Raw genomic sequence first — 24255 nt, 5'->3', positions numbered from 1 at the left:
TCCATTTTATAGAAAAAAAAATAATCTACCCAAAGGATCACACAGGTTGTCTGACCCTAAAGCTCCACCCTTACCACCAGATGCAGCCTACCTTGTGAACTCAATGAAGAAACGAGGCTGGATGATCATAGAGTTAGGTGCCTTCCCACTAATTGCACTAAGATGGCCCCAATGCCCTAACTGATCAGTGCTGACCTGCAGGCAGCACTGGCTTACACATTCCTTGCCTCTGTCGACATTTTGGTCAATGACACAGAAACTCTGCTTATTCAATTTACGTTAAATAAAACTAAGATTAAGAGTTAACGTGATGAATGGGCAAAGCAAAGTTCAAAAGTATATTGAGGCTGGAACTCTGGCCTGAAATCAATGGGAAAAAATGCAAAGTTCTGCACTTAGGTGTAAAACAATCACAGAGATGCAGAATGGAAGAAACTGGCAAATGTGGATGAGTGGGGGCGGGGGGGGGGAAAAACAACCTGGGAGGTATAGTGAATTACAAGTTTGATTTGGGCCAGCACCCAGGGCTGCTGCTGAAATCAGAGGTAGGATTTGTGGAAGGGTGACATTGCATCCCAGGAGTCTACCATATTACTCTTCTTTGTACTGGATAGACAGAAAAATTATTAACCCATATGATGAGGAATTGCAAACTACATCCCCAAGGACTATCTGTGGAAACCATCGAGTTTAGCTTGGACAGACTGGCATGATAACTGCCTTTAAATACACAAAGAGCATCCATGGGGAAGTGAGTGTGTGTTGTTCCAGAAAGCAGTGCACAGCGTTTGGTTAATTACAGAGAGGCCGAGGTGGGTCCCAATAAGGAAGGCTTTCCCTCAATTCCAGTGTCTAGCAATGGCTGTTGGGGGGAAATGGCACTCTCTCTGCCGGAGTATCAGGAATGTGGCTGGTGAATGTCAGGAACACCTTGAACAAGACTTCACCATCTCTTCAAGGCTAGGATTCTATTTTATATTATGTAACTCAAAAAGCACTTCAGTGAATCTTCAGATAATTCTGCTGAGTGAAAAAAAGCCAGCTCCAAAAGGTTACATGCTGTGTACACTACCATTTATATAACACTCTTGAAATCACAAAAGTGTAGAAATGAAGAACAGATTAATGGTTGCCAGGGATGTAGGTGGGGGTGGGAATAGGAGGGAAGTGATATTAGGGCTCCTGCTGGTGATGGATATATTCTGTCTTTTGACTGTACCAAAATCTCAGTCTCCTGGTTTGCAATACTGTAGTACAGTATTGCATGATGTCACCTTTGGAGAAAACTGGGTGAAGATTACACAGGATCTCTATGTATTATTTCTAACAATTATATGTGAATCTACAATTAACAATTATCTCAAAATAAAAAGTTTAACCAAAAATAAAATTAAAAAGCGCTTCAGATCTCACCCACATGTAGGTCATCTCAGTGGACCACACTGGCAGTGACATGCCAATGACCATGACCAAAGGGCTCACGGAAGGTCCTCTCCTCCACAACGAGCCAGCACTTCCTGGAGCACCTAGCACCGTGGACACACCTGCTTAGCTCTCCTGGGAGACACTGCCTTCATCTCACGACCAGTATGTCAAAGCTTTCCTGCTAATGAACCCCAATATCCAACTTTTCTACTCCTGCCAGAGGCAATGATGTATTTCTAGCTGCCCAGATTCAAAATTATGACCCTAGCTTTGATTCTTGATTTTGTTTTTCTACATGCAGAAACCCAATCCTAGGAAGCTATTCCTCAAAATGTCTCCAAATTTTCATCGTTCCGTTTCTGCTGTAATTCTTAGCCAGGCCTCACCACCTCAGATATTTGATACTGTGCTAGCCCCCCAGCTTCCCATCCCTGTCAATTTCTCCCCAACCCACCCACCTCCATCCTACACACTGCACGTTACTTCTCATCATTCTCCCATCCTAACGAAACTTTGAGCAGTGTTCCCAGTGTGTGTGTGTGTGTGTGTGTGTGTGTGTGTGTGTGTGTGTGTGTTTGGGGGGGGTAGGGAGAAGAGGGAGCATGGCTCTCTAAGGTGTGTAAGAGAGTATGTGTGTGTGTGTGTGTGTGTGTGTGTGTGTGTGAAAGGGGGCTGTGGCCAGAGCTCCCCTAGACTCAGGTTTAGCGACTAGGCTACATGGGAGTCGGGACACAGGGCCATCCCCACACAGTACAAAGAAAGTCTGGAGATCTGTGACCAGCAACCTCAGGCGCAGCTGGAAGAATGAGCTTCAGTGGGGCAGACAGAAATATGCAGAAACAGCAGCACAGAATGGGCGGATTTCGTGATGACATCAGGAGGTCATGAAACCCACAAGGAGGTGGACAACACCTGGGGCCTCCCCATGGCCAGAAAGGGATCCATACGGATACAGAGAGGCAGACTCTCTGTGTGAGGATGATGAAAGGCTATGTATGCTGTACAAGCTGAATCACCTTACCCCAATTAATGAGACTTCCAGATACACTAAAAGAAAAAAAATCCATACTGTGTGGAAAGCCACGGGGTGAGCATCTGCTTCTTACCTCTGACTGGGAAGTTTAAAGACGGATTTTTGTAAATAGAATGAAACATGTTATTGGAAACGCTTTTTCTTTCTTTTAAAAAGTAATGTTTTGGCTGCAAATGTAACATTTTCTCCTCTGTCTGTAAGACTCAAATATCTGCAAATATTGCATAATGGCCCTCTGGCAGACTCACATCTTGTTGCCTTTCATGGAAGGAAAATGAAGAATTAGGAAAATAGAATGACAAGGTTTCTCTAACCCAGGATTCCATTATCAACTCTGTGCCTGTTTAAGTTGAAAACAACAGGACCTCATGGTTCCTGTTCTTTAGGTTCCGAGAAATCTTCATCAAAAGAAAACCCTGGGGCTTCCCTGGTGGCGCAGTGGTTGAAAATCTGCCTGCCAATGCAGGGAACACGGGTTCGAGCCCTGGTCTGGGAAGAGCCCACGTGCCGCGGAGCAGCTGGGCCCGTGAGCCACAGTTGTTGAGCCTGCGCGTCTGGAGCCTGTGCTCGGCAACGGGAGAGGCCGCGATGGGGAGAGGCCCGCGCACCGCGATGGGGAGTGGCCCCCGCTTGCCGCAACTGGAGAAAGCCCTGGCACAGAAACGAAGACCCAACACAGCCAAAAATAAATTAAAAAAAAAAAAAAAAACAACAACACTTCGGCAGGATGTCACTCCATTTCGGACCTCCTCCAATGTCCTTTAAAAAAAAAAAAGAAAAGAAAACCCTAGGACTCCTGGCGTTCCTGATTTCTTAATTTAATTTGAACCAGGAAAACCACTGTGGCTGTACTGACCAATCTGAATGTTGAAGGAGGGGCCCGAGGCTTCCTTCTCCAAACCTAAGGGTCTCATGTTGGTGCATCCATTCGTCTTTGCAGACTCCTCACTGTCCAGTCATGGCGGTGAGGGGGAGTGTTGAGACCAGCATACTGGTTTTGTAAAGACAAGTGATCTCATTAGAACTGCACTGAAGACAAACTCGGTAGCTGCTACCCCTGCTGACTTTCAGCCACTAGCCTGGAACCGAGCACCCCCTGCAGGGTCAGGCGAGACCTTCCTCCGACATCGCAGAGTGGACACGGGCTGCGAGCATCACCCACGGTCTCCTTTCTAACAACGCCATAAGCTCCAAGGCTTAGGTTGACCCTTGACTCTATTTTCCTTTCCTCAGGGTGACTGGCCTGGTATTGAACACAAGAGCGCTGGAGACTACTGTGGACCTTCCTTCTGGAAAATGAAAGATGGAGAAAGAAGCCAGCACTGATCTGATGCTGATGACCCAAGTGGCTGGGGAGGAGGCTGGGGAGACAGAGGCCCCAAGCAGAGATGCCCAAGGTCCCAAACGCTGTGTGTGCTACACAGGGAAAGAAGCGGGGGAAGCGTAATTCCTACAAACTCATTCCTGAGGACTTTTAATTTTGTGATTTCTCCGTGGTATTTAGAAGTCAATAAGGATGTCCCTGTGTATCCCTTCTCCTTGCAGGATGATTCCAAAGAAAAACTGACAGGATGTTGTTGCGACACTGAAGGCTCTGAGCCTTCCTCCCATCTACTGAGCGGGCAGAGGCCCTTCTGTTAGGCCCACTTCCTTTTTCTCATCTCCTCTTTTTCTTCCTAGCCCATGGTCTCTCCTCTTATCCTTTCCCCTCTCTCTCTTCTCTTCTTCCTGCTTTTGCCATCCTCTCTCCCCTCCCGCTCCCACCACCGGGACCTTGCCCTCCCTCTGTTCCCTTCCTGGTGATGAGCTAAAAGGCTGTCACCTTTCCTATCACAAGCGTAGCTGCGAGGTTTTATTGCCTTTTGGAAACAGGGCTGTTTGTTGGTGTTCTATCAGGACCATAATAAAGTCGGTTTTCATTGCAAACTCTCCCGTCTCCCTAGCTTTTGGGGTCCTCGAGACCATGCAGAAAGCACAGAGGAGGGAGGAGCTTCCAAATGCACATGAAAGTTAGGGAAGGCCCCCAGCAGAAGGACCGAAAAACCAGGAAACACTGAAACGGGATATGAGATATACATCTTCCCTCAGCCTGGCTAAATCAGCCTATTAGGCCCAGCATTCCACTCAGCTTGTAAGGTCACCTGCAGCAGTTTGTAAATAGAGCCATATCCATTTTCCATAGAAAACAGAGCCAAAGTTTTAAAAAGAGGAACAGATGTTCAGTCTCCTAAGAGAAACCGTGGCTGCTTCTATTATAAAACGGGACTGGGGGGATTCTATCATCAATAATATCGGGAAAAGGAAAATTGAGAGGAAGACGCAAGGGCAACCAAGGACCTGGGGACCCAGTGGCTATTGCACACCAAAGCCATCCAGAGGGGAAAGGCCCTCCCACACACACACAAGGGCACCATCACCAAGTCTGGAAGGAAGACACCACCTCCACTAGACCTATTCTTGTCATAAAGTCAAATCAAGGCTGAGTGCTCCTGAAATACAGCAGGGTCCTTAGGAAGCAGGTCCTTTGAGAAGCGAGGCCAAGGGATGTGACTCATTGCTTAGAGCATGGCGCTGGTGCCTGCCAGCCTTGGCAGGCTCGCCCAACTTGGGGTGGTAGTGAACATAAGGATGGAGAAGCCTGGGATGACCACAGGTTCTGCAGGGACCCCTGGGAAGCTATGTTGATTCTGTGACCTAAGCCAGGCTGACATTCCCCACCCAGGCCCGCGATGCCCTCCCTGCCTGACCCCGTTGCCTCCTCTAGTCACCGTGGTCTCTGCCATGGTGCCTCACCCCACAAGCTGACCATACTTCAGCCTGGGTTCAGTAGCATCTGCTCAGGACAGGATCCCTTCTTACTTCCTCCAAATCCACCCCGCCCCGCCCCCAGCCAGGTACCTCCCGGTCCCACCTGAATCCAGAGGAGACCACACCAGAGCTTCACTCAGCTTCCAGCGCCCCTTGGGTACCAGGGTGGATCTTCCTCCTTAAGGCAGCACCCCCAGAGTGTGGGCACTCACAGCCAAGGCACGGCCAGCCAGACGTGGGCCAAGATCCGGGGGGGAAATTAGATAGGTTCTCATAACCAAGCACCATTTCCTCAACTACAAAATGGGGATAGCATTATTTACCTTAGAGTGGTCTTATGTGGATTAAAGGCAATAATGCTTGAAAAGCACCTACTATGGTGCCTGGTGCCTAGATAAATTGTTAATAAATGTTGGTCACTTTTACAATTGATGGCAGAGTTGAAAGGCAATCTCAAATTCATTCATCTATATATAGGAATATGCATATACATATGTATAACTTATAAGTATGTACTTAAGTAACTGAAAGTATTAAACATGAAATACAGCAGGTAATGTTAATACTCTATCCATGGCATAATGTTTTAATTAAACATTAAAAACCAGAGGTGCCAAAAGCATTTGATTAATGCTTAAAAGGAAAAAATAAAAATACGTTAAAAATTCATAAGCTCTTTGCAATTTGAGTTTTTGTTTTTTTTTTTTTAATCTATAAAACAGTAGTCCTTATTTGTACTGTGACAGGGCAGGAACAAAGCTGAATAGGACTTCTTTCTGCAAAACCATCTCAGAGAGGGTAACAGGGTAAAAAGATAGGCGTATAATATGCAAACTGAATAAAATGTTCAATCATAACCTTCTCTTACCTTTGACCCAATGAGCGTGTACAGCCACTGAATGGTTTCATTGTGGTTTATTACTCCATTCATCCCATCCACATACAACATAATCTGGCCCAAAGCTACAGAGGAGAAGAGAAAAAGAAGCAAGGAGACGTTACGGTTTATATGTAAATATAATCTCCAATGATCATAACGTCAAGTGAGATTTTCACACTTTAAGCACACTGTATGTTAAGAACCAAATCTGCAGAGAATCCCTGAGCTCTGAAATTAGCGCAATCTCATTGCAGAAAGTGTTGATCGCTCCAGAAGAAATAAGGGTTATCCTGGAGTCTGGAAGATGCAATTAAGGCACCAAATCCAGTGTGATTGTTGTTTCTCTGTGCCTTGATGTATAAACGCATGTTTTTACGTTTCTATATCTGTATGTGGTCCCAGACGAGGCAGAGATATCCATGATTTGGTGTCTGGGTGGTGGCCTCCCGCTGGGGCCAAGAGGGTGCGTGAACTTCCTAAAGACAACTTGTCTGGTGCCCCAGCCTACGGTCAGGCAGGTCCCAGACGCTATGGAACCATTTTGAGCCAATACAATTTGAACCCTTAAGATAAGGGATAAATATGTATTTAAATATTATTTGTAATCCTTTTAAAGACTTTCAGGTTTTAAAATGTCAGAAATCATGAAAAAAGAGGGTGGGGGTGGGGAGGGGGAATGGGGAGATTAGTGTTTAATGGGGACAGAGTTTCAGCTTAGGAAGGTGAAAAATTCTGGAGACGGATGATGGTGAGAGTTGAACAACAATGTGAATGTACTTAGTGCCACTGAGTACATTTAAATATGGTTAAAATAGTATGTTTTATATTATGTGACTTTTACTGCAATAAAAGAAAATTTCTTTTAAAAGAAATCATAAAAAAAATTGTTGATACCAAGTCCTAAATTCTTAGTTAAGAAAAACATAGTCACCACAGATTGTCATTATTCACCAAAAAAACCCGAAACAAAACAAAACAAAAAAAACAAGCCACGTTATTACTTTTTTAAAAAACAAATATTAACTCTATTTTTTCAGTTCCCTTGGTATCAAAATAATTTGGATTCTAGAATATGAATAAACAGAAGTTACATACTCTAAGTAAATAGGCTTCCTTGAATCAGGTCTGACCTCCTAAATCTTACTGCAGCCATAATTAATTGGCATGGCATTGGCATTTTTAGGTAACACTTTTTTTTCTGGTAATATTAGGATATCTTATTTTAGAAAACTGACAACAAGAGGTGTAAAGTGAAAATAATCATAATCTCATAATTTAAACAATTATTCTTAACATGTTGATATGTTTCCTTACATTCTTTCTTTTATGCTTTACACACACACATACACACAACTTTATACATAGGTTGTAGGAACAGTCCAGATAAAATGGTGATGACTGAAAAGAGCAAAGCACAAAATAGTGAGTGTACACTAATTCCAAGCATACAAATATATGTGTTATGTTAGAAAACTCATTATTATACTATCCAACAAAAGATCAAATGACAAAACCACATAATCATTCTGAGAAAAAGTATGCTCCTAAATATGTAAAAACTCAAAATTTTTTTTGTATTTATTTAATTTATTTTTCAACATCTTTATTGGAGTATAATTGCTTTACAATGGTGTGTTAGTTTCTACTGTATAACAAAGTGAATCAGCTATACATAAACATATATCCCCGTATCTCCTCTCTCTTGCGTCTCCCTCCCACCCTCCCTATCCCACCCCTCTAGGTGGACACAAAGCACAGAGCCAACCTCCCTGTGCTATGCGGCTGCTTCCCACTAGCTATCTATTTTACATTTGGTAGTGTATATATGTCCATGCCACTCTCTCACTTCGTCCCAGCTTACCCTTCCCCCTCCCCATGGCCTCAAGTCCATTCTCGATATGACTGCATCTTTATTCCTGTCCTGCCCTTAGGTTCTTCAGAACCTTTTTTTTTTTATTAGATTCCATATATATGTGTTAGCATACGGTATTTGTTTTTCTCTTTCTGACTTACTTCACTCTGTATGACAGTCTCTAGGTCCATCCGCCTCACTACAAATAACTCAATTTCGTTTCTTTTTATGGCCGAGTAATATTCCATTGTATATATGTGCCACATCTTCTTTATCCATTCATGTTTCGATGGACATTTAGGTTGCTTCCATGGCCTGGCTATTGTAAATGGTGCTGCAGTGAACATTAGGGTACATGTATCTTTTTGAATTATGGTTTTCTCAGGGTATATGCCCAGCAGTGGGCTTGCTGGGTCGTATGGTAGTTCTATTTTTAAGGAACCTCCATACTGTTCTCCATAGCGGCTGTATCAATTTACATTCCCACCAACAGTGCAAGAGGGTTCCCTTTTCTCCACACCCTCTCCAGCACGTATTGTTTGTAGATTTTTTGATGATGGCCATTCTGACTGGTGTGAGGTGATACCTCATTACAGTTTTGATTTGCATTTCTCTAATGATTAGTGATGTTGAGCATCCTTTCATTTGTTTGTTGGCAATCTGCATATCTTCTTTGGAGAATTGTCTGTTTAGATCTTCTGCCCATTTTTGGATTGGGTTGCTTTTTTGATATTGAGCTGTATGAGCTGCCTGTATATTTTGGAGATTAATCCTTTGTCAGTTGCTTCATTTGCAAATATTTTCTCCCATTCAGAGGGCTGTCTTTTGGTCTTGTTTATGGTTTCCTTTGCTGTGCAAAGCTTTTAAGTTTCAATAGGTCCCATTTGTTGATTTTGGTTTTTACTTCCATTTCTCTAGGAGGTGGGTCAAAAAGGATCTTGCTGTGACTTATGTCATAGAGTATTCTGCCTATGTTTTCCTCTAAGACTTTTATAGTGTCTGGCCTTACATTTAGGTCTTTAATCTATTTTGAGTTTATTTTTGTGTATGGTGTTAGGGAGTTTTCTAATTTCATTCTTTACATGTAGCTGTCCAGTTTTCCCAGCACCACTTATTGAAGAGGCTGTCTTTTCTCCACTGTATATTCTTGCATCCTTTATCAAAGATAAGGTGACCATATGTGCGTGGGTTTATCTCTGGGCTTTCTATCCTGTTCCATTGATCTATATTTCTGTTTTTGTGCCAGTACCATACTGTCTTGATTACTGTAGCTTTGTAGTATAGTCTGAAGTCAGGGAGCCTGATTCCTCCAGCTCCGTTTTTCTTTCTCAAGATTGCTTTGGCTGTTTGGGTTCTTTTGCGTTTCCATACTATTTGTGAAATTTTTTGTTCTAGTTCTGTGGAAAATGCCATTGGTAGTTTGATAGGGATTGCATTGAATCTGTAGATTGCTTTGGGTAGTAGAGTCATTTTCACAATGTTGATTCTTCCAATCCAGGAACATGGTATATCTCTCCATCTGTTTGTATCATCTTTAATTTCTTTCATCAGTGTCTTATAGTTTTCTGCATACAGGTCTTTTGTCTCCTTAGGTAGGTTTATTCCTAAGTATTTTATTCTTTTTGTTGCAATGGTAAATGGGAGTGTTTCCTTAATTTCTCTTTCAGATTTTTCATCATTAGTGTATAGGAATGAAAGAGATTTCTGTGCATTAATTTTATTTCCTGCTACTTTACCAGATTCATTGATTAGCTCTAGTAGTTTTCTGGTAGCATCTTTGGGATTCTCTACTTATAGTATCGTGTCATCTGCAAACAGTGACAGTTTTACTTCTTCTTTTCTGATTTGGATTCCTTTTATTTCTTTTTCTTCTCTGATTACTGTGGCTACAACTTCCAAAACTATGTTGAATAATAGTGGTGAGATTGGGCAACCTTGTCTTGTTCCTGATCTTAGTGGAAATGGTTTCAGTTTTTCACCATTGAAAATGATGTTGGCTGTGGGTTTGTCATATATGGCCTTTACTATGTTGGGGTAAGTTCCCTCTATGCCTACTTTCTGGAGAGTTTTTATCATAAATGGGTGTTGAATTTTGTCGAAAGCTTTTTCTGCATCTATTGAGATGATCATATGGTTCTTCTCCTTCAATTTGTTAATATGGTGTATCACATTGATTGATTTGCGTATACTGAAGAATCCTTGCATTCCTGGGATAAAGCCCACTTGATCATGGTGTATGATCCTTTTAATGTGCTGTTGGATTCTATTTGCTAGTATTTTGTTGACGATTTTTGCATCTATGTTAATCAGTCATATTGGTCTGTAGTTTCATTTTTTTGTGACATCTTTGTCTGGTTTTGGGATCAGGGTGATGGTGGCCTTGTAGAATGAGTTTGGGAGTGTTCCTCCCTCTGCTATATTTTGGAAGTAAAAACTCAAAATTTTAAACAATTAATTGAGCATATCCTTGACACAGTAAACTGTACCTTTTTGAAAATAACAGTTTCATATTCTATTTCGTGGTGAAACACTGGAGATACTCCTATTAAAATCAGAAATAATTTTAAAATGATGCCCATTAATCCCATGATTATTTAATACCATGCTACAGAGTTTCAAGGAAATTTAACAAGACATGAAAAATAATTAAAGGTATGATGTTTAGAAATGAATACATAATACTGTCATTATTTGCAAGAAATATTATAGACCCAATAAAAAAACTCATCTACAGAATTTATAATGAAGAGATCACAATTGTAACCACTTTCTCATCTTAATGAGAAATAAGTATGTAACATACAAAGAAAATCAAAGTTTGATATAAAAATATAATACTAGACAAATGATATGACAGCAAATATGATAAAGGCTTAAATGATTTATTGTATAAACAATTCATACAAGTTGATAAGAAAATACTAAATGCCAATAGAAAAAAAGTAAAAGCATTTCATAAGAGAGATGACAAGCTGGTTTACAGTAACAAAGTTGTTCATTCTTACTATAATAAAAATGCAAATTAAAACAATAATGAGGTAGAATTTTCACTTAAATCATGAAAGATATTTTTTAAAGAAATCATTAGGTTATCAATTGCTGGAGTGGTTAAACAAGTAACTTCATACATTCCTGGTGGTGGGGCAAGTTGGTACAAGTCCTATAATAAGGCTATTTAGTGCTATAATTGTTTTAAAAATAGTTACCATTTAGTGTCTACCATGTCCCAAGGTCTGAGGGTGGGACTTTATACGTGTTATTAATACAACAGCCCTGCTGTGAGGCAGGTATTATAACTCCCATCTGACAGAGGAAAAAACTGAAGCTCTGAAAAGTAAAGGAATGTGCCCCCAAATCCCATCACTACCAAGTGGCGGAGTCCACCTCCAGCTGGGGCAGGCGGGCTCCTCCATGTCTGTACTCAGAGCCTGGAAGTCCTCTCTAAGCTCTTCCCAAGCCAGTGTGATTTCAGGAATCTATCCTAAGGAAATAACCCTAAGTTAAAGGGGGAAAAAAAGGATGAAGCAAAGACACTCACTGGAGTGTCATCTATAACATCAAAATATCAACTAAAATCTAAATATAGATCAGATCTAGAACTCAGCATACACAGCAATTTATCAAAGCTATGTCCTAACCTATGAACTGTTTCTGATAAAATAATTAAAAAGTAGAAACTTATAATGATTATGTAATTCAATAAAACACTAAAATCTCAAGCATAGAAGGAAAGGAAAACTCATGATATATTAAGCACTATGATCGGATATATGTTCTTTGGATGTATTTTTTTTTCTACTTTTCCCTGATTTTCATTATGAGCATCTATTAATTTTATAATTGGAAAGTAAACAAATATACAGAAAGGAACCAAATAAGACTGTATAATATAAAGCGTTAGGTGCTTTTCTTGGTTTTTAGAATTTTTTTACTAGCCCATCCCTCTTGGCATACCCCTCCCTCCTTCAGAAAGATACAGCCCCCACTTCGTGAAAGAGTTCTGAGAATTCAGCACATTCTGCCCATTTTTTCCTTTCCCTTCTTCTTTCCTCCTCTCCCTTCCAAAACAAACTGGCAAATCTGTAGGGAAGAGGACTTTGTACCACAGTCCTTTTCCCATTCAAGTTCCACTGTTGAGGAAGCAAATCCAAGGCAGATTTAGCATCTTCTAAATCAGCTTAATGGCACAGGGGAGTCAATGTAGACTGTTCAGCCTCTGGAAGGTACATTCCTTGGGAAGACCCTCCCCCCAAGGCTGAAAAGCCAGGAATGAATGTCTCCTCCCTAACTACTCAGGGCCTCTGGTACTGCAGAAAGCCCAGCAAGCCAGGGCACCACTACAAAAAGGGAGTCAAAGTAAGAAATTCTATAAGTTTTCGCTCTATGATGTTTCCCTTCAAGGTTCTATTAACTGCCCACTTTGGAGGAAGAAAGTCACCAAAAAGTCCATGTCTAATGGAATTCAACTTTCTGATCATACTGATTTGTCAGAATATTGTGACAATCAAAAGCTTTCAGGCTAGATCTTTTGCACCCTAGCCCTAAAGCTAAAGCACTCCATCCTGCAAAACCCACTGCAGACACAAGATGGCACTAAATAGATTTAAGTGGGTTAATGTCTCACTAAGCTTCCACAGCAAAATACCACCAATGTAAATGAGGGCCTGTGAATAAAACTCACCCAGGAAAAAAAAAAAAAGAAAAGTAGATGGCCTAGGTCACAGGAACCACGAAAATTAGTGATTTCCATTTCTAAGAAGGATGAGGAGGATCAGAATGTCAGAACACAGTGGTGGGTAAAAATAGCACAGGTCTAAAAAGAGACCAGGGCCTTTGTTGTTATGCTGCTCATGGAATTTACTCGAGGCATTTTTATTAATTTTCTGTGCTTCAGTTCCCTCACCTCAAAAATAAGATAGTAAGACTGTAGTACCTACTTTTCACGGGTGTTGTAGGGATTGAGTTAGAGCAATGCCTGACTCAGAGTAGGTGCTCAATAAACGTTAGTCATATCAAGTACGTCACTGAAGTCACATCAATTATCTACTGGACAGAAGCACGCAATGAAAGACTCTCCAAGACACACAGTGGGGGAGAGCCCTCTGCCCAACTCAGTCACAATTATTTTTTTCTAAAAATTTTTTGTTTTACTTTTTATATTTAGATATATGCTCCATTTTGAGATTTTTTTGTATAAATTGTGAGGTTTAGATTGACATTCTTTTTTTTTTTTTCACATAGATGTCCAATGGATCTAATACCGTTGTTTGAAGAGACTATCCTATCTTTATTTGCTTTTGCAAATTTGCCAAAAATCCATTGGCTATGTTTGCATGGGTCTATTTCTGGATTCTCTATTCTGTTCCACTGATCTATGCATCTATCCTTTTGCCAACACCACAGTATCTTGATTATTGTAGCTTCACAAGAAGTCTTAAAATCAGGTAGTATGACTCCTACAATTTCATTCTTCCTTTTAAAAATTGTTTTGGCTATTCTTGTCTTTTGGCCTTTTCATGTAAATTTTAGAAGTAGTTTGTCTAAATCTGCAAAAATTCTTTCAGGAAGTATTATGAGAAATGCATTAAATCTACAGATAAATTTTGGGAGAATGACATCTTTACTACATTCAGTCTTGTAACCCATGATCCTATTATGTCATCATTTAGATCTTCTCTATTTTCATGAGTGTTTTGTAGTTTTTAACTAAAGATTCTGTATATGGCTTTTTGCTAAATTTACAAGTATTTCATATTTTTGGAGCTACTGGAAATATTTTTAAAACTTCTCCATTCCCAACTATTTATTATTAGTATATAGAAATAAAAATAATTTTTTTGTTTTGACTTTGTATTCTATAACTTTGTTAAACTTATTAATTCTAGGGGTTTGGGGGATTATGTTTTTGTAGATTCTCTGAGGTTTTCTACATAGGCAATAATGTTGTCTGTGACCTAGCACAATTTTATTTCTTCCTTCCCAACCTATATTCCCCCCCTCCACCCACCCTTTATTCCTCTTTGCCTTATTGCACTGGTTAAGTATTTCAATAGGGGTGGTAGGAGTGGACAACTTTGCCTTTTCTCAGTATTAGGGGGAAAGCATGTAAGTCTTTCACCATTAACTATGATGTTAGTTATAGGTTTTTGCACATTGCCCTTTATCAAGGTGAAGACGATCCCCCCCAATGTCTAGTTTGTTAAGAAATTTTTTTTAATCATACATGGATGCTGAATTTTGTCAAATGCTTTTTCTATATCAATTGATATTATCAAGTGGTTTTTCTTCAGACTGATAATGTGGTGAGTTACACAAAGTGAATTTCAAATACTGAATCAGCCTTGCATTCCCTCTTGGCCATGGTGCATTATTCTTTTTATAGATTGCTGAATTTGATTTGTTGATATTTTGCTGAGGATTTTAGCATCTTTGTCCATGAGACATATTGGTCTGTAGTATCCTGTCCCTGTCTTGTTTCATATCATGGTAATGCTGGTCCTATAAAATGAGTTGGGAAGCATTCCCTCCTCTGATGTTTTCTGGAAAAGATTACGTAAAATTGGTTTTATTTTGTGTTTAAATGTTTGGCAGAATTACCAGGAAACCATCTGAGCCTGGAGATTCCTTTTTCAGAAGGTTGTTAACTACAAATCAAATTTCTTTAATAGTCATAGTAAATAACATTTATAGTAATAAGGCTAGTCAGGTTATCTATTTCATCTTGGGTGAATTTTGGTAGTCTGTGGTTTTTAAGGAACTTGCCCATTTCATCTAAGTATCAATTTTATATACCTAGAGTTGTTCATAGTATTCTTTTATTACTCATTTAATGTCTGTGGAGTCTGTCATGATAGCCCCTCTATCATTACAGGTGTTGGCAATTAGTGTCTCTTCTTTTTCTTTGTCATTGTTGCTTATTATCTTCCTTTTCAAAGAATGAGCTTTTGTTTCACTGATATCGACTCTGTTATTTCTCTGTTTTAAATTTCATTAGATTTTACCCTTATCTTTATCATTTCTTTCCTTCTACTTGATTGAGTTTGTTTTCCCTTTTTTATTCTAGTTTCTTAAGGCAGGTGTTTATATTATGGATTATTTTCTTTTTTTCTAATAGAAACGTGTAATACTATAAATTTCTCACCATGCATTGCTTCAACTGCATCCCACAGATTTTTATTTGTTTTTCATTTTAATTTAGTTCAAAATATTTTCTAATTTCCATTTGAGAATTCCTCTTCAACATATGGATTATTTAAAAGCATGTTGTTTAATTTCCAAGAATTTGGAGACATTCCTGTTACCCTTCTGTAATTGATTTATAGTTTAACTCCATTATGGCCAGGAAATATGTCATATGATTTCAATTCTTTTAAATTTGTTATTTTTATGACCCAGGATATTACCTATCTTGGTGAATGTTTTATATGTACTTGAAAAGAATATGTATTCTGCTATAGTTGGGTAGAGTACTCTAAAAATGACAATTAGAACTAGTTGGTTGATGGTGCTGTTTAGTTCCACTATAGCTTTGCTGATTTTCAGTCTACCAGTTCTATTGATTACTAAAAAAGGAATGCTGAAGTCTTCAACTACAACAGAGGATTTTCCATTTCTTATTTCAATTCTCTCAGTTTTTGCTTCATGTATTTTGAAGCTCTATAGGTTTTCCATTTCTGGATGAATCAACTCTTTTATCATTATAATGTCCTTCTTTATCCCTTGCTATTTTCTTTACTTTGGCCTCTACTTTCTCTAATGTTAATATGGCCTTCTTTTGATTAGTGTTTGTATGATATTTATTTCTGTATCCTTTTGCTTTTAAACTAACTATAGCATTATAATTAAGGTGGGTTTCTTATAGGCAGCATTTATTTGGGTCTTGTTTTTTGTATCCATTCTGATAATCTCTGTCTTTTAATCATTGTGATCAGGCCAGTTACATTTAATATAATTATTGGTACATTTGAATTTAGGTCCATCATTTCCATTCTGCTACTGAGCCCATCTAGTAAGATTTTTATTTTGATTAATGTATTTTTCATTTCTAAATTTTTCATTTGGCTCTCCTTTATATCTTCTGTTTCTTTTCTGAGACTTTCTATCTTTCCATTCACTTCAATAGTGTTCATCCTTACTTCCTTTTTTTATCATAGCTGCTTTAAAGCAGTTGACAAATTCAGTCAATGTCACCCTGGCACTGGGGTCTGCTGATTTGTCTTTTCCTATGCAAGTTGAAATTTTCCTAGTTTATTGTATGTCAACTAATTTTGGCTTATATCCTGGACATTTTGAAAATTATAAGACTCTGGATTTTGTTTAAATATTAGAGAAAATGTTGACATTTTTGTTTAAGCAGGCAATTTAACCTGTTCCCTTCAAGCCACAAGTTCTGACCTGCCTTTTATGGGCTGTGGTTCCAATACCAGTTCAATTTTCAAAGTCCTTTGCTGTGCCATTTGGACTGGCCCTGCATGTCTACCACCCAGTGGCTAGTCTGGAACCTGGGCAGTCGTCTACCTTGTTGTTCAGTTATCAAAGTCTTTGGTATACGGATTAGCATCAGATTCATGTGTGTAGTTTGTGGTGAGCCCAGGGGCTCATCAAAAACTTTGCAGGTCACTTTCCTGAGCTCCTCTTTTTCCATTATCTCCCTGATACTTACTTTTAGATTCCCTGGGGCTCCCTTTCTTAGTCTTTCAACCAGAGAGTTGTGCCATTATTTATCCTGCTCTGCCACTAACTTTTTGTGACTGTGTCCACATCTGGGGCCAAGCAGTGGGAAAACAGAGAGGGAAAAATACAAATGGAATTCACCCCAACCCTCTTGTGACTACAACTCCTCTCAATCAAAGCAAAAGTTTATGCCTCCTTCCCTCAGAGTTTTAGGTGCCTGCAGGCCCCTGCTGTTCTCACATTATTATCACAGCTGTTCTTACCATGGTATTACCCGGGGGCAGGGGTTCAAGATAACAGAGAGAAGACTAAGAAACACCGGGGGACTTTTGCACTCTTGAGTGTTTGGAGTCCCTTTTCCTCCTACTCAAGCCAGAAGTAGAAGGCTTCTTCTGGAACTCTCTCTGAATACATTGATAGCCACTTTTGGGTTTGGGGCTGATTTGAGTCCAGACCAGGAAATACTAGAAGAAAAATGTTAAAAGCACCATCACAATGCTATCTTCAAATTCTAGTCTTCTTCCCCAATCTGTCCACTACCGTTTACTCTGCAAAGTCCTCAAATAGTTGCTTTATGTATTTTTTTCCCAGGTTTACAGTCGCATTTAATAGGAGAGATAGTTCCAGTGTGCTTATGCCCTCTCAGGCAGAACTCCTCCCTCTCTGCTTTTAGAATAAGAACTCTAGCAGCAACATGGAAGGCGGCCTGGAGTGAAGTCCTGTGTCTGGGTCTGCTCAGAACTTTGCCTCAACAGTCTAACCACATGGTTTTTCAATCCTTTTTCTCTTCTTTCTCCTCTTCTCCCTTCCTCCCTCCTTTTTATTTTCCTTTCTTTTTTGAAGCTGGAAGTCTTTTAGTCCAAGGATCTTCTAAAAGGAACAATAACATACGCCACAGATAATTCCCAGATGCTTTGCTAGAAGCAGGACTGGTGGGTTTTAACTGCTTCCCCATTAACACTTGACACTCCTCACCCTGCCTACTGCAGTGAGTCCCAATGGGGCCTGTTAAAAGCATCCAATCACCCAGGCTACACACTGGAGCTCACTGCACACTGCATTTGCAAACACCACAAGTGGGTTAGGAAATCAATTTAGTGAGTCCAGACCGGCAATTTATTTTTTCAGGCAACAAAACAGAATAGAAAACAGAGTGCATTCCGTTTTAGGTAAGGGCTGTTTCTATTTGTGTTCTATTTTATATAAATATGAAAACTTTTCCTATAGATTTCAGCCACAGAAGTTTGGAATCTATTATTCCAAACTCCTTTCCTTCCCTTATCCTTCGCCTCCAGTGAGTCATCTAATTCCATCCATTTTCCTCTGAAACAGGCCTCGAATTCACCTTTTCTTCCCTCCATCACTGCCTCAGGTCCAGCTTCCACTGTCTCTCTCGGATTACAGCAACTGCTGGCCCAGCCTGATTCCCACTCTTTTTCTAATCCATGAAAGATGTCACCACTGAATTTTCTAAAACATTAACCATATCAGCTGAAGCTGCAAGACCTCCCAGCTCCCTCCCATCCCCAGCCTCCCACCCACCTTTCAGCTCCCTGTCCACGCCATCTGGGCTCCTGTGTCTCTGAACCTTCTGCTTCCATTAAGGGCTTCCTAAGACTGTCAATCTTGATTTAGTTACATGTGCCTTGCTTTTAAAGAGAAGTTCTTACATATAAAATATATATTCATTCTACAAACCAGAGCTAGATGTAATTTTTTTAAAAAAGAAGTTCTTACTCATCGGAGACAACCACCCCAAGAAAACAATCCCATGTAGGTTATTTGCCTGCTTGTTCATGTCCTTTCCTTTGGCCAAAGATGCCAAAAATGCCATGGAAGAAGTTGAAAGGTAATTCCTTCCTGGCAGAGTCATCTGACTTTTTAAACAAAGAGCTCTTAAACACTGCTGCCCTGAGTAGTCTTTTAATAAACCCCTCATCCATTCTTTCCTTTCACTAGATATTACAGTGAAATTACAGGTCACATGTACTCTGTAAATGGGCTCGGAGATTCCAGAGCTGCATTACCTTCTTAAGGGAATTACACAGTTTAGGCAGAAGTGTTTTTAATGCAATATTGTTGGGTTTTTTAAAAAGCACTGAAATAACTATAGGCATATCATACATTTGACTATAAACTAGCCCTTTTTTTATGTCCTGGACAAGGCTTTCACTTGCAAACTAAGCATCCACTTGCATATCTGACCTTAGAGTTCCACCATGAAACAAAAGATTTCTCCCACTGAAGTCTGAGTATTTCAATTTACCTTTGTACATCACCTCCCCACCATAGATATAGATATATATAGATATAGATATAGATATATTTGCATCTTACGGTAACTTTTAATTTTGATACAATTTCAAAATTACAAAAAAGTTGCAGAAATAGTGCAAGGAACTCTTGTTTACCCATATACATTTTACCCAGATCCATTAATTGTTTATATCGTGTACCTTTTATTTTATCATTCTCTCCTCCTGAACTTTTAAAAATATTTTTTAAATAAAAATTGTGTATATTTAAGGTATACGTCGTGATGATGTGATACACACATACACAGTGAAATGACTACTTAGTCGAGCTAATTAACATATCAGCTCCTCACAGAGTCACAGTTTGTGTGCGTGATGTCTACTCTCTTAGCAAATTTCGCTAATTCAATACAGTTTTGTTAACTATAGTCATCATGCCTGGACATTAGATCTCTAGACTTATTCAACTGCACTTTCCCACTCTTGACTTGGTTTTCTTTTGACAAACGCAATAGGAAGGAAAGCCTATTCTACAGCCATTCCATTAGATCAGAGATTTTTACCATTTGAAAATGTGACTGCAAATAATGCCTACTTATTTCAACCAAAAGTACAGAAAAACTAGACTGGATGTATGAAAAATTAAAGAAAAATTACCTTACCCACAAGGGCAATTTTTTGCTACAAACCATTATCAGTGGTCACTAGGGTCGGTTTGGGTTTGGGGGTTTTTTTGGGGGGGGGGTGGGGGTTTTTTTGGTTTTGCTTTTTTGTTTTTTGTTTTGGAGGACGGTGACCTGTGACTTGCCCATTGGGAGTGAAGAGGGATTTTGCTGTGTTGCTGGATACATTCACTACCCCCTGGAGGCCATGGAAGCACAAGATCATTGACACTACTTTCTTAAAGCAGAACACAGCAGGGGCTCTGACAATCTGGGGTGCGAGTTCTTGAATCAAAGTTATCTCCCGAGAGGGAAAAAACCATGACTATCACTAAAACCTTATCTCCTGGGAAGAGCTAATTCATCTTAAAAACGGATTTCAACTTATTTTAATCAGACCATTAAAAGTTATTCTTCTTAACTCTGAAATGGATTTGCCAATCCCTAATTTCCATTATGCACCAAAGCCCGCAGTAAATATTGAAAAGTGATTGATGAGGTTGACATTCTTGGAAGTAAGTGGAGACCTTGGAGTCTGCCTTATTAATATTCTCTTCCACTCAACTGTCCGCCCTAAATAACAAGCCCAGGCCTAGTTTTACCCAAGGGCAACTGTCAAAGAAATAGTCTTTTAACAGTGACTACTGCATGAAAATTAAGGAGAATAAGCTGCCAATTCTAGACTGGAGACAAGAATTTAATCAGCACAAGGAGCTCCAACAAGGTGTCAAAGTTTTGAGTCCCCTGCTGACATTCAGCAGTATTTGCAATGCAAATTTTCAAAACCATTCTTGGAATAATTACTAACCTCTCTCTACCCCTGAAAAAGGTCCCTAAGATAAACTTTAAAATAAATCAGGCTTAAGGGCCTCTCTTAACATTTGCAAGCCTAAACAGTAGCTCTCAGAGGACGGAGGATCCTCCACCCAGGGCCCTTAAAACAGGATCTTTTGTGTGATTCTTCCTGATGGACCGTCCCACCAGGACATTATGTAGCCAAGCTCTCTGCATCCTCATCTCCCATCTAATGCCACACATAGGACGGATAAGTTTCTACCCCATTCCTTCACCTTTCCACCAGCATCAAAGTTTACATTCCAGATTTCCACACTAAAGGTTTGAAACTAAGCCTTCATGAGCCACCAATACAGGAGTAGCCTTATTACTGCTGGACCTTTGTGGCCTCAATTACACCTATGCTCAATCTCTCTCATTCCACAGTCTCCCATTTCTTAGGTAAGGAGGAACCAAAGGAATGAAGAAAGGTTTAATAGATTAGCAGGTTTTGAGCTTCTAAAAAATTTGGCAGACTCCTAATTTCTCCATGAAAAGAAAAACAGTCATTTTAATCATCTGTTCTATAATGATCTCCAGGACTTACATCCAATGAAATACCAGTGGAAGCACAAAGCCTTCCCAAGGCACCTCAGAGCCAGAGATGAAATGAACCAGAAACGGACTCCACAGTCTCAGCAGCGACTGGACCGTCCTTCTCACCTCATGGACTCAATCTAATCCTGCTTTTCCCACAGGGACCTGGGGTGGCATCATGAGTCAGTAACCAGGGCTCCCTTCACAGGGACCCTAGGGGAAGCAGCTCCTCCCCTAACCTAGGGAGGGGACACACAGGAGGCATACACATGGGGCATTGCCTACTGAATGGCTTTCCTGTATAAGCCTTTGTGACAGAGGCAAGAGGTATGAAGCTTGGAGAGAGCAACTAAGCCCAAGCGGGGTGGGATAGAGCTCATAAAACACCCAAATTCAGAGAAGGGTGGGGTTGGTATGAGCCTGAGTAAGTAGAGAAGGTTTCACGGACAAGGACAACAGAGCCATACCTTAAAAGTTGGCGCATACTTAGCTTCGAGAAGACAGATGAGCTCCCAGGGCACGAGAAAAGGTACATCAATGGTTCTGCTGATTTCTGCTTTCAGGACAGAGCAGCATCAAGGAAAACTCACAGGACTTGGACCCAGGGAGAAGCTGGCTTTCATGTTGCCTTCACCATTTCCTAATTCTAAAAAAGTGCAAGATACGTAGCTTCCTGGGCCTCAGTTTACACATTTGTAAAATGGAAGATGCATCCAACCTGGATTCCATGTTGTCAGCATGAAATGAGATTACATATTAGCACACACGGCTGATGGTCAGCCAGTTCTTGTTGATGATGTTATGCTAATTAATCTCTCTAGACCTCAACTCCATCATCTGAGAGATATAGGGTTTATCCCGAAAACCTCCAAAGCCCCCCAGCTCCAAAGTTCTGTACTTCTATAACATTATTCTAAAGCGCTTCATGGGGATGTAATATGAAGTGTCTGGCACTAGGCGGCGCTCTTCTAATAGGTGTTTATACCTGCAGTCCTGGAATCCCAGATGGGACTTCATAAAAAAATTCACTTTGGGGCACTACTTAAAGCAACCAGAGTATTTTTCAGTATATTAATTCTGTATTTCTCTCTATTTAGGATTTCAACATATTTAGAATTTTAACTTCCTAAAATAACCTACCTTACTCAACTTCCTAGCTCACTAAAATTCTACCAACTGCTAGTGAATCCGCATCTAGACAGGATTTGCTGCTGGCACCCCTGCAGGGTGTTGGCTCTTTCCAGGGTGTCCTGCTGCCCCCTGAAAAGGATCTGAGTCCTGCGATTACCTTGGCTGCCAGCATCCAAGGTACTGACCCTACTCAGGGTTCTCAGGGAAAAAATCATTGCCTGGGAAGCCTTAAACCACAACTCCCACCCCTCTTCAGCCCCACCTCCAGCACCTGATTTAATTGGTTGTGGGCATGATCCTGGCCTCCGTGTTTGTCAGAGTTCCACAGGTGATTCTCCTGCACAGCCAGAGATGGGAACCACTGGTCATTGCTAAACCAAACCACGACCTAAGGGTTGTGCCTGGTTAGGTAGGGCTCTCTCCTAGCTTACTATCAGCACCTGCTTCCAATCAAACTCAAAGGCAAACAGAGGGAAAACCAATTTCCCACATCCTGATGGCCAGTCTCCGTGCTCTCCACTGGGGCAGTGATGTGGATAGGGACCAGGTAGGTGGCGCTGGTCCCCACCAGCCCAGCCTGCTTCCCTCAAAACTCCAAATTGCTGGAAATGTCTCCCGGGTCTCCGCATGTTTGCCAAGCTTTACACGGGTGCCTGTTTGATAGACACAGGTTCAAATTTTCACTTTTAAACATTATTTTAAAATCAGAGCATCATGGAATACAAGAAAATAATGTTTTTAAATATGACAGTCCCTTCGTTCCTTCTCAGAGGACTGTTACTTGATTGTGAACCTCCACAGTCAGATTTCAAGGACTTTTTTAAACTGTGGATCCTGTGTAGTAGTCACTTGCCTACAACTTACTTAAACCTGAATTCTTTAGAAGTATTACAAGCTTGCCAAATGTATTTTATGATATTATTTTATGTGTATTTTATGATCTAGAACAAAACCAAAATATGCATAGTAGTCAAAGAATGAGAAACCTTCCTATTGTGACTCGTTCACACCTGTTGGCTATAAGTTGGTGACGTTCAAAGAAAAGGAGAGAAAAAAATAATAAGCTTCCTTTAATAAGAGAAAAATAAATAATAAATCCCTCCATTGGTTGTGCATGTCTATCTTATTATCTGCATCCAAAAAACTGAAATATGTGTGAATACATTTAACATATAGACACATTTAAAAATCATATCAGATATATGCTACAACATGAGTGAAACTTGAAAAAAAAAATCATACTGAGTGTGATTAGCCAGTCACAAAAGGACACATACTGGATGACTGCATTTACATGAAATATCTAGAACAGGCAAATTCATAGAGACAAGAAAAGGGGCTGGGGGAGGACAGAGTGGGGAGTTACTGCTTAATGGGTACAGAGATTTTGTTTGAGATGACGAAAAAGTTTTGGAAACAGTGGTAACATCAGTACAACCTTGTGAAGGTAATTAATGTCACTGAATTGTACAATTAAAGACAGTTAAAATGGCAAATTATACGTTGTATATATTTTACTACAATAAAATAAGTAAAAATAAAATCATATCAACACACTACTTGACTAAAAACCAATGGCCTAATGTCCACAGCAAGAAATCCCCAAAGCAACTAAGACGATGTCTCCGGGGCCAAATGTGTTCTCTAACCGTGCTGGGCAGTTCCCTGAGCACAAACAGGTCTAAGACCAGTGCAGCCTCTGCAGAGCTGATGAGGCCACAAGGCCATGCGTCCGTGAACTTCACCATCACCCATCCCACCTCTGTAGCCAACACATTAGACTCACATTTATTTAATAGCTATTTCCTGGCAGCTGTGATCACATGTTCATTAGAGCTGACTGTTTTGCCATGCTAATAGTCATTAGGGGCTGTCACTGGCAAGTACTTTGTTTTCATTTCTATAAGCATATGAGCATTTCACATGTCACCAGCTACTGAAACTGAATAAACACTTTAGACCATGCATTCTCAACAGGAGCAAGAACCAAGAAAATTGGTTCTTGGGGGCAAAAATACCTTAGATATATATTCCAATGGTTTATGGTCCTCTACAAGGACATGGTACATAACAGATATATAGTATGTCTGTGGCATTAAAATTTCATTGGGGTGGAATGATGGTAGTTAAGGAAAAGATGTATTAAAAGGCTTGGGGAGGGCGGC

At 40.1% G+C, this 24255-nt stretch overlaps 1 protein-coding gene across 4 annotated transcripts in view; it reads right to left on the bottom strand.

The window, feature by feature from the left end:
- The window catches only part of FHOD3 (formin homology 2 domain containing 3), a 491850-nt gene that overhangs the window by 205641 nt on the left and 261954 nt on the right, over window positions 1-24255 (bottom strand). For all 4 annotated transcript variants that reach the window (XM_068562567.1, XM_068562563.1, XM_068562564.1 and 1 more), the window contains exon 6: window positions 6135-6229. In XM_068562567.1, coding sequence (XP_068418668.1) covers window positions 6135-6229 — 95 coding nt within the window. The remainder of the gene's footprint in view (window positions 1-6134; window positions 6230-24255) is intronic.

The sequence above is a fragment of the Eschrichtius robustus genome, chromosome 14 (genome assembly GCF_028021215.1).
Source record: "Eschrichtius robustus isolate mEscRob2 chromosome 14, mEscRob2.pri, whole genome shotgun sequence".
NCBI classification, from domain to species: domain Eukaryota; kingdom Metazoa; phylum Chordata; class Mammalia; order Artiodactyla; family Eschrichtiidae; genus Eschrichtius; species Eschrichtius robustus.
This window is presented reverse-complemented; position numbering and strand designations above follow the sequence as displayed.